We start from the raw sequence: 11,875 nt of genomic DNA, 5'->3' as shown, positions 1-11,875 counted from the left end.
TTTTATTTCTCTGGTTTTAAATTACTTTCAGTATCTAGAATAATTTCAGTAAATTTGTTTCATTTTCATTTCCCCTTCTCTTTCCACCGTTTCGTTTAGTCGGTATTGTGTTTGTAAGCTGCTGCTGGCCCATTCCGCCCCTGTCCTCTTTAATCTTCTTCTTTACTTATCTTGTCTGTTTTTTTCCTCCGCTGGTGCATACACGATGCTTATGCACCATTGTTTGCATTCCCAGCGCTATCTTCTACCGCACTTGGTTAAATGTTTTGCGAATGCATTTGCTGTAATATGTATCGTCCTGACAGTCCTCTGCTTTCCTTTTCTATTGCTTGCAGCTATATTGTGTTGTTATATATTCTCCAATCCAGTCCTTTCCTACATCCTTTTTTATCTATTATAACTTTTGCACAGGTGTTTTTTTTCTGTTTTCGTTTTTGTGTGTGTGTTTTATTTGTGAATTGTTTTACCAGTTTTTGCGCGCGCGCACACATACACACACTCGCGTACACACACACACCGCGTGTATGGGACAGTGAGAGTGAGTAAAGCTACTTATGTTGCACCTTCTTAAACCATCTTTTTTTACATTCGTTTGTATTCTTCTATATAAACGTTTATACGCCTTTACATGCACTTGGTATGATTTGGTTTACTAAGGTAAAGTTGTAATGCTTGAAACATTTAGCTATCTTAGATTGTGTTAGAAGATGAAACGTGTGCGCACGCGTATGTGTATGTGGAGGTGCCGCTGCATCGATCACTACTTTGTTCAACCGGTCAAGATAATTTGATTTTCTTTGTTCATTTACTCCATTATCCTTTCGCTTTTTTCACGAACTACAGAGGGTAACACGTGTGTCGCTGGGTAGGTAAGCATTTTTTCTGTGTTTTTTTTTCGATTTTGTTTCTGGTTGTTTTTATATCTTGATTCGTCTATGGGAGTTTCGCTCTACAGTTATTTGTGTGAGTGTTTGTTTTTTTTTTTCCTATTTATGCTTTATTTGCGTTTGAATGTGTTTTCTGCAGTTGTTTTGCATTCGCGTAACATTGTACGATCTTTTTTTTGCAGTGAGAGTATAGAATGACGTTTCCATTTCTTTGTCTATTTTCTCAAACGTTCGGTATGTTTGGTTGGGAACAGCATTTTCCATGTTCCGTCTCATCCATCAGCCTTACTCTCACTTTCAGACCTTGCAAAGTTGTCAAGTGACTCGTGTCGCTATTATTTTATTTCCCCCCTTTACTTGCACTTCAAACTTACGTAGCAGCAGTTTTCCTTCGGTTGTTTTTCTTCGTCAGTTTGTTTTTTTTTTCTTCCTTCAGTTCTATAGTATTAACCGTAGCTACTAAATAACATGTAAATGGCAAATCTATACACAAAATCATTTTTGTTTAATAATAAATAATCCCTCCCCAACAGTTGCGGTCACAGTTTGTGCACTGCTTTCCATGTGCCGCGTTTTTGCTTTACCTGTTGCTGTGTGTTGGCGACGACGTTCTTTACTGTGTGGCATCAAAACCGAACAGAACAAGCTTAAGCAACTTGCAAGGATGCAACGGTTTTTTTTGCTTCTATTCCGACTGTCTTAATCATTACACTCACTGAATCACTGCTAATCTTCGGATCACTTCTCACCGCCCTCACCGATCGAAAGCCGGATCCAACCAATGTATAAACATAAAATGTACAACTCCAAGAGAACCAAAAAACAACAGCACTGTAGCTTACACATGCTTAGCTTATTATGTTTTGAACATAGCGATGAACCTTACCGAACTGATGCTAGATTACTTTTTACAGATAAATTACACGGTTAAAACTAATTCGCTTATCATCAACATCGCCACCGCTGGCGCCGATCGATCGCTAATATAGTGAATTTCGTCGCAATAAAACAAAAGTTACAAACCACCTTACACACAAGTATGGGAGCAAAGGATTCGGCCACCCCAGGCCTTTCAAGTATCATCCATGTGTTCGACTGTGTGCAGTTGGTGTGCTACAGGTTGTAAAAATATTACGAAAATTTAGGTTCCTTCTTTCGAAAGCACAGCCAAATGAAAATTAAACATTCCACACAGCACTACAACCGAAATCAACCGAAAGCTGTACCAATCTGCTACGTTTTCTTCTGTTCGTATGTTCCGATACGTTCGCCACTAAGCTTTTTTGTTGTTTGGTTATCATAGTTCAGTCAACATCGTGTGCCGCGCTTCTATGTATCGCGTTAGGGTATTTTTTTTTCTTCTGCTCTCTTTTGTTTTGTACACGCGCTACCGATTTAGATTGGTTTAGTTGTTTTTCTTTTGTTTTCCACATCGTCCTCCAGCAGTTCTTTCCTTTTTTCTGTGTAATTATGATCGCCTTTTAGATCGAGGGTTTCTACATTGTTGCTTCAACATTACTAGCAATGTAAAATGGATTCACTTGATTAAAGTTTGATTCGTTTTGCTTACTGCTTTGCTACATGTTTGGTTGTGTATAACGTTTGCGTTTTATAATGTCCTTCCTTCTTGTCCCGAAGAGAGCTTTTTTTTTTGTATGAATGTGTATCGAATATTTACTTTGGATGGTAAATTTTACTTCAAATGTATAGTCTAATGCTTTTGCGTCTCTCTTCTTCCCTTTGTTATGTATGGTATTTATACATGCGCGTGTTTCTGCCCTAATCCCACCACCGAGTAGTAGCTTTATGTGTGTGTGTGTATGTTTTTACTATTAAAAATGTTCTATGGTGTGTTGGATGTTTGAGTTTTGTGTTTTGTTTCTCTTTTTTATTTCTTTAGAACTCTCGTAGATGCTACTTTGGCTATTATTTAAATACGTTTTTCTTTTCAACCACTTTTACACATGTGTCTCATTTTGCTATAAGTTGTCTTACGTTGTGCAAGCCGAAGATCGGCGCCTGCAACAGACAGGCGCAAGTAAAAAAGGAACAATCTACTACTATTATTATTGATTCTCTACTGATTTCTTCCAGATGACTTCCAAGCCAAGACTCAGAGATCTTGAAATTCAAAAAAGCTTTAGATGGTGCACCAAGAGCTGGAGCGTAAGATCAGAAACCGGTAAGTGAATCGAAACAAAAAACGAGAAATGTAATCGCACTGGGAAATGAGACTGACTTGTGAACAAATTTGTTTGCGTGTGTTATTTCTACTGTTGTTTTCTGCATTGGGAGTTCTCTATATATTAAGCCGGGTTTTCACTAACGCATATTATGCATTTTACTATTAAATTCGTGTACGTTCAATAAACCGTTGCTATTTATGTTTTCTCATGTTTTTGTTCACTTTTACTATCGCCAGTTACCACCGCGGTACGGTAAAACTCGTTCATTTGTTTGTTTTTCATTTTCTTACAATATTTAAGTGTAGAAAAATAGTATGGCTAAGGTTTCTTAACGGTGCAGTTTTCTTTTATGTATTTGATGTTATCTTGTTGCTTTTTTTCTATACATGTATCATTTTGATTCTCTTTGTTCATCGGTCTATTGTTCGTTTGCCCATCGAGTAAATATGTTTCTAAAACAAAAAGAAGAATTGGTATTTGTTGTTGAATATCGAACAATGCCTCAATTTTTTTTTTTTCGTTCAACATATCGCATCTCTGTACAGAGCAGCAGGCATTCGAAATAAATTGAGCCAGAAGAAAAAAAAACATAGAAGCTTTCGATAATGGAACAGAAGCATCAACAAGTTATCTTTATCGAGTTACATGTAAACTCAAATTTGGCACATGAAGCAAACCACATGAAAAGTTTTCACACGCTGCACGCACAAAACGGTATAACAACGCAGGAGGAGAGGAAAAAACATCAATATTGGGAGGCAAAAATACCCATAATGGTTGTAAACTGTATGTGTGTGTGTGTGTTTTTTTTTTTTGGCCCGTCTGCGGTCCCAAGCATCGCGTTGCAGAAAGGATGACGGTCCGGCAGGCAGGGCTGCTGCACCCGGTTTGGCTTGCTTGGTGGTGCCTAGCGCACTCCTGTATTTCTTGTCATATAGTAGCTTATCTGTGTGCAATGAGTAGTGAAAGATTTTTTTCTTCATTTTCCTATGAGTTTGTTTTTAAAGCATACATTCTAATTTGTACTTCGTTTCGCAATCAGGAGTCTAGAAAGTGAATCTTGACGATAGTGAATCGTACATGTATATATATCTATATATTTATTTATTTATTTATTGTATTTGTTATATGTATTTAGTTACCCCCTTTTTTGCACCGCCACTTTTCTCATTACGCGTTAATGTTTTTTGTAAGTGTTTCCGTTTTATTGTATGTGTGTGTGTGTTTGTGTGCTTTCATGTTCGGTATATTGTGTCACGTGTCGTGCTAGGGTGCACTACCAGCGAGAAGATGCACGGAGATGCATTATGCGTATGAATTTGCTGTCCCCCTTTTTCCTTCCCTTTCATGTTGCGTGAGTGCGAGTCCGCTTGCTTAAGTTACTAAATTGCTTTTAGTCTCCTTCCTGTCGTGCCGTCCACACGAGCTTAGCAGTCAGGTCCACGCTGCCCCCCTGAACCAATACACAGCAGAGTAGCAGCGAGAGCAGCTCTATCGTATAACATGAAACCACCATTTTGCTGGATGTGCGTTTTTCTCAAGTACATACACTCGCACACATACACACACAATTACACAATGCGAAGGATGCCAGTACAGAACACGTAGCGAAATAAAACCGCACAGCAAAACACGAAAACGAAACGGAATCCATGCAAAATTGTTGCTGTCGCCATCCGGCAAACGGAGGATTTTGGGCGATCTCGATCCTTACCAATACTTGAACATTTTTCCGACCACCATGCATAAGGCAAACAGTTTCGCGTTTGGGTTGCTTAAGTTCGTCTATAGTCTATCAGTTTGCGCATGTTAATTCACAATTACAGTCACCAAAACCGAACAACCTAACCGGACCGGGCTCAATATGCGTTATCGACAGGAAAAGGGTAGGCGAAAAAGAAAGAAACATTACACCACATAATAGTTTCACTAGCGGGAAAGCTTGAGAAGCTTACATTTTGTTTCATTTATTACAGTTGAAAATAAAACGAAAAGGCGTTCGCCGTGACGCGGTTGTTGTGACAGTTTCGTTTCGTCTCGTTATGCTTTTGCTTTCGTTTTTACTAAATTTTAAACTTGTTGCTTTTCAAACTGGCAGTTACTCGAAATGGGATTGCGAACTACGAACCCGAAATCTGGTGTTCGACACACACATGCACGCACACACAGAGATTATTGCGATGCGAGCGTATAAAAGTACGTTTAATCAATGAGAACATTGCGGCAGAACATTAGTGCACAACACTAGATGGTAGTGGTGGTAGTCGTTAATTCGGTCCACATTCGTTGTTTGCACCCTAACGAGGACCAACTTCTTGTTTTACTCTTGTGTTATTACTTTTTTTTTTTCTTTCTCAATACACCAATTCAGCACACAAGCGCGCAAGAAGGACACATGGCTCCTTTCCGTCTGTTTTGTTTTGGATGATTTGTCCTTTTTACTTGTAATCAGTTACACACTCTAACTCTAGTAGCATGGTTTGTTTCTTAACGGACCTTATCGTTATTTAAAGTTACGCTTTTTTTCTCTTTATACAAAATTACACTTAAGATCGACAGTAATATTGTGTACGCCTATGTTTCGACTCGATTCTTTTATCCAGCGGTATGCGCGCTGGATAGGAGGGAAAGGAAAGAAAGCTTTAAGCTAGAAGGAATTTTATCCCAACTCTCACACCGATCGACCGATCGACAGGAAACAAACAAAAAATAGAATAGAAGGAAGCATAAGCAGTGTACAGAAACAAGCATACATTTTTTTTTCTTTTTGTATGAGTATGCTCTTTTTTTGGATCGAAAAACTTGGTTTTGAACGCACCCACTCTCCTTCCCTATCAAACTTAGTTTAACCAAAGGATGGATGCTTTAAGCAGATTAAAGTAAATAAAAAGCGGAAATACATACACCGTTGATGTCAGAACTGCTTGTAATAAATAAAGGTAAAGATACAGGTGTGTGTGTGTGAAGGTTACCATGCAAAGGATCGATGGAGATGCCCCATCGCAAGGAAAGCCGTACAGATAAGGACTAATGATCGGAGGAGTAGTGTCGCTTTGCAACATCCTTCCCCGCCACCAGGTGAATTTTAGTACTGTGTGAGGAGTACTCCGCAACGGAGAGGGGTAAGAGACAGGAGCATAAATTTTGAGAACGAAAGTAATAATTTAATGTAGTACGAGGCCAAAATAAACGAAATAAATATCGTGCGCACTGACAACGCGCTGCCAGAGGAATTTCTCATCGAGTGAAAGGTTCTGCTTGAATCGATTACAATAACTGGCACTAGTTCCTTTTGAATACTCGTCCTTCTAAGCCCTCCAAGACAAGAAGGCACAAGAAAGGCAATCAAAAGGAGGCAAGAGAATTTACAAAAAGGAATTATACGTAAAAACAAAAACAAACAGCTCTACATTGGAAGTAGAATGAAATGTTGCTCTCTACATTCGCATAATCGTGGACGTGAGTGTGCATTCAAGGTGCATTCATGGGTTTGTTTGCTTAAATGTTCTAGTGGGACCGCTCTATTTACAATGGGATGACTCTGCACGCATTCGTCCGTGGCGCACGGGACCTACAAAACCCGCTACAACCTCTACTTCGACGAACCGAGGACGTGCGGCTCGCATTCACGCCTGGTACTACTTATTTGTGGTTGTTTAAACGCTTTTTCGTCAGGGTTTAACTTGTTGAAACGCTTGTTTTAAAAACAGTTGAAACTTAAGTTTAAGATGGTTCCATGCTTACGCTTTATCTCTTCACTATGCTGCGCTGTTTTTTTAGTTTAGCGTGTGTTTCTTTGTTTTCTTCCTCCCCATTTGCTTATGTGCTTGTTGGTTTTAATATAGTAGTTATCGACTGACTTTTATCGTAAAGAGGATTACTTACTGTTTTACACTGTGTGTGCATTGCCAGCACGTTGTTCGTTATTTTTTCTTCTTTTGTTTGCTACGTTTTCTATATCGTTTTGCGCTTGTACGGGGTACAGTTCTATTTCGCCTAGCTTGATAGCAACTAGTTTTTTTGTCTCCGGTACTTGACGAATTCTTACAGCAACTTACGAGTTACTGCTTTACACACCGTCGCTTCTTACAGCACACATCTTACTGCCGCGTCGTTTCGGTTTGTTTTTCGACACTACAATCTACCATATTTAAAACCACTTAGTGGTTAATTCAAAGAAATTATTAAAACTACTGTACTGCGCGCGCTGCCGACCTAATCGCTATTACCGGGCAGCATAGAAAATAGCAGAGAAGGGGGGAAAAAGTATGCCTGTCTAATCTTGCTCGTGGCTTGTCCTGTGACGATGCTTTTCCATTTGTTCCCTCTGTTTCTTCTTTCAAGTGACCATTGGTAATTACTATCGATCACGCTGCTCAGTAAGACTGTTCGTTGTTCGTGCATAGCGATCATCTATCCTTTCCCAGATACGCCTTTCCCAACCAACTTTCCAGTTTGTGCGGATGAACGTTTGGTTTGCGCGCAAGATAGTTTCACGTAGTCGTCGTAAGAGCTGGGCCTACCTTCTCCTGCCCCTCTATTTAATAATCGTACCGTATAAATAATTTAGGTGGGAACGAAACGAATACCAATTATACACAAACTTTGATTTTGGCTTGGACAAAACTCGAAACAAACGTTTGGAGAGAATGGATCGTACGAAAATGCTTCACTTGGTGCGCGGTTCCGAGAGCAAACGGGGACCACAACAGCTGTGTGTGCATCCCCCTCATGTCTTCCACCGCCAACCGGACTTGGTAACCAAAGATAAATAATATTTTTAAGGTGATAATGACACGCTCTACACTTTAGGTTACGCTGTTTCGCTGCTTAGCGCTGTACCGATCCGCCGTCGCCGCTGCCGCGGCATCCCCTGGTTCAGCGCCAACGGATCACCAACTATCAGTTGTCACAGCTGCTTTTGGTAGTGCCACCGCTGGAGCTGCCTCGATTGGACCGGTTCGGCGAATCGTTCTCCTGATTGCTGGCACCACCCGAAGGTGTACTTGTCCCAATTGCGCTGCCCTTCGCTGCACTGATCGCTGACGCTTTGGCCGTTCCCTCTGGTGCAGCGTCCGATGACACCTCCACAGTCCTGGAAGAGTCCGTAGCAACAACTGATTCTTCCATCGGTTCATCCTCATCCTGATCGTCACCACCACTATCGTTGCCTTCCGCCGGAGTGCGTCGCCCTTTGCCGTCACACCGCGGTGAGCCAGCCCGCGACGGCGGTCGTGGAGAACAACCGCCGCTAGCATCTTTTAGCAAAGAGCCACCACTGCTGCTCACCGGAATAACGACAACGATCGGTGATGGCGAGGGACCGTTCTCTAGGGCGGACGACGACGGTTGGGTGATGCATGAAGCCGTGGACGAGCCGCCATTCACGGCACTGACGGCCGTTATCGTTGTCGGTGATGCAGGTACAATGGTGGCACTTGTTGGTGGTGGTGGTGGCGGTGGTTGCGGCGGCTGCTGTAAAGCAGCAGGCGGCGGCGACGATTCGCCCGCTCTCAGCGTCGGCGACGGAGAGACAGAAGGCTGCCGTCGACTAGCTTCGCGCCCCGCTTCCGGGTCCGACTGGGTGGAGGACGCTTTCGGGGCCACCGACACGGTGGTAGCCGTAATTGACAGACAGGCTGGAAGCGCCGGCGGCAGGCTGCCCGTGGGTTGGGGCGGTGGCGATGCCAACATTAGCACCGTCGTCGCATCGTCCGGGCTGCGCCGGAGCAGCTTCTTCAGCGGCTTCATGATGATTTCCGACTTTTCCGGGAAACTGTTCCGCCGCTCGATCAGCTGATGGCTGTGGTTGCTGTTGCTACCGTTGCTGACGAGCGACAGGGGCGATGGCGGGGTAGAGGAGGTACTGGACTCACCCACCCCGCCTAGCGTTTCCCGCACCATGATGTGATGCTGCTGCTGGTGGTGGTGCTGCTGCTGATGATGATGGAGCTGCGACTGCTGGTGTTGATGCTCGCGCAACGCTTCAATCTTCAGCAAAGCACGATCAAGCTCGAGCTGTAGCTGATGGTTTTGCTGCTGTAAGTGGTCCGTTTGGCGCTGGATCTCCATGTTGTGCCGCTGCACCTCCATCAGCTGGTCCTCCTTCGCGCGGATCTCCATCTGCAGCCGGTGGTGCTCGACGCGGCTCTCCTGCAGCAGCACCTTGAAGATGTTCAGTATCTGCTGCTTCGTTTCCGTTTCCACCTCCTTCAGCACCTCGCCGATCAGCTCCATCGTCGTGGGGACGTTGCTGCTGTCCGGTTCGCCGGTCTGGCTGTCATCGTCCGTGTCGGTGGACAGCTCAAACTCCGAGTTGCCCACCACCGGATGCCCGTTCCGGTGGATGATCGTGTCGGCGGTCGTCGTGCCGGGATGATGAGATCGGAAGTGCTGCTGCTGTTGTTGCTGCTGCTGCTGCTGCTGTAGTACCTGATGGTGGTGCAGATACATCGGCTGATGATGCTCGCTGTGGTGCGACGGTGGCGGCGGGGACACTGGCTGCGAATGATGGCCGGAACCACCGCCTTGCTGCTGTTGCAGCATATGGCCGTGTGGAGAATGCCGACCCGTGGGCGTCCGTGTGCTCAGCGGTGGACTGATGATCGGTTCTTTTATTAGCACTAGCTTTGGCTTGTCTCCCGTCTGCTCCCGTGCGCGCGCCACGCCGTCACCTCCACCGTTCATGTTCACCACGATCGATGATGGCGGTGGTGGCAGTGGTGACGTCGACGAGGTGATCTCGTTCGACCCGGACGACCCGGAATGCTGCGCATCCAGCGCGATCGGAACGGGGCTGTTGCTGTTGCTATTTCCGTACGTTGCCATCGATGACACTTGCTGGTGGTGGTGTGGTTGTTGCTGCTGCTGCTTGGCAATGATCGTACTGATCGCGATCGCTCCTGCCGGTGGTGGAGGCGATACGGGAATGTGTGCCGAGGACGGTGGACCCGGTGAGCGACTGTTGTCTTCTCGGCCTCCTCGTCCACCATGATCCAAGTGTCCCGAGCCTGCCGACGCGGGCGTCCCGGAACGTTCCTGTTTGATCTGCACGTCACACTTGATCACGGACCGCATCGATCCATCGACGGCTGCACCACCGCCGGCAGCAATCGCTGGCGGCGTGCCGGGGCTTTCCTGCTTGATCTGCACCACCTCACACTTGATCACGGAACGATCCTTGTTGCCATCGTACTCGCGCCGCTCGCGGACAGCGGTCACCGAGACCGCTGGCGGCTCCTTCCCGCACAGGATCGTTTTGCGTGGCACTAGGGCTACGTTCGGCTGGTACGAACGCTCGAACTTGTCCGTCTCCGACATCGGTACCACGTTCTCCGGGTTCTGGAGCAGCGGCGGCTCTTGGCTGAGCGCCAGAATGCTGCCACCGGGCGAGGTCGGTCGGATCGTGCCGTTCACGATCGTGGTGCCTGTGCCGTTCGCGTACGGTGCGATCTGCTGCAGCAACAGCGCCTGCTGCTGTTGCTGCGCGTACTTTTGCGCCTTTTGCTGGGCGGTCCAGGGCCGGAAGGCTGCACTCGTCTGCTGCTGCGACTGCTGGTGATGGTGCAGCAGGTGGGACTGTGGATGCACCAGCAACTGCTGCTGCTGCTGGGCGGCATAGTGCTGTGTCCGACTGCTGCCAACACTACTACTACTGCCGCTGCTACTGTGATACATCGATCCAGCATCGTTCATAAGCTTTGGTTTCTTCAGTGGAATGTCCAGTGGTTCCGCTTTGATGGGAATCGGACCTTCCCAGGCCGCCTAAAACGAGACAATGGAGGTGGAAAATTGCTTATTAGTTGATTGAACAAACTGCAGACATTTTAATGCAAAGAGAAAATGCATTTACAAGACAGCAAGACCACATCGTTGAAAAGCAAACAGAGTTGATAATTTCGTCGTTTACTAAAATACGCCATTCGTTGCCTTTTTCCGCTGCATTACGCTATTGCTGCTGAAGATTCTGCTAAAGCTTAATGCATTTTCTCTTTCCCTTTCCCATTCGATTCTCTAGCCGTGCGAAAAAAGATCATCAACAAAGTGAGTAAGCTATTCCATTCTACCGACGGCCAACAGCCTCCTCCTTCCCATACAAGGTGCCTTCGTCTTTTTTTCATAAACTGAGCTTCGCTTGGAAATGGTCAGACCATAGCCACCCATTGCATACCTTCCCGTCATCCGGCTAAGGAAAAAGCTATTTCATAAATTAAGTTATCACAACGAAGCTAAGGGGACGTACCTTAAGCGAACACGGGATGTAATAGGGAAAGGGCGCTCCCCCAGCCTTATGCGCTCGACTACATTCCTGTGTCCGCTCGCGTTGCATTTGTCAACTATGCTCCGCTATGCTGTCGTGCAGGTGCCGGTAGTTAATGTGAGCGAACCAAAACGAAAAGAATGAAACAGTGTGCACCACCAACCAGCACCACCATCGACAGGTTGATCCGACTGTTCTTTGCTGGTTCTCCGTACTTCCTTGGACGCCGAGTCCACGGAAACCCAGAACGACACAATCGCCACACTGTCTCATCCGGCTCTCGGGCGTGGAAAGTCGGAAAACTGCAACTGCTTCTCCCTTTCCATCCCTTGCCCATCGAACAGCGACACGTAACCATCGATCAAACTGTGCGCACACACAGCGACACGGGACGAATTGCATTTCGATTCGCAGCAGACTCTGCCTCTGTGTGTCCTCGTATTGCTTTAGATGCAGCACCATTCGTCAGATGCATTCTTTCGACTGCTTTCAAAGCGACTTTACCATCACCGTACACAAAAAGGGTTCTTGCCTCGGTAGGG

General features: G+C 45.5%; 1 protein-coding gene across 2 annotated transcripts in view; it reads right to left on the bottom strand.

Moving 5' to 3' along the window:
• Positions 1–887: 887 nt before the first annotated feature.
• Positions 888–11,875, bottom strand: part of LOC120905111 — a 119,383-nt gene continuing 108,395 nt past the window's right edge. For both annotated transcript variants that reach the window (XM_040315833.1, XM_040315834.1), the window contains exon 3: positions 888–10,837. In XM_040315833.1, coding sequence (XP_040171767.1) covers positions 7,976–10,837 — 2,862 coding nt within the window. In that variant the 3' untranslated portion in view covers positions 888–7,975. The remainder of the gene's footprint in view (positions 10,838–11,875) is intronic.

This window comes from Anopheles arabiensis, chromosome 3 (genome assembly GCF_016920715.1).
Source record: "Anopheles arabiensis isolate DONGOLA chromosome 3, AaraD3, whole genome shotgun sequence".
NCBI classification, from domain to species: Eukaryota; Metazoa; Arthropoda; class Insecta; order Diptera; family Culicidae; genus Anopheles; species Anopheles arabiensis.
The sequence above is the reverse complement of the archived record's forward strand: the minus strand, read 5'-3'. Positions and strand labels throughout refer to the sequence as shown.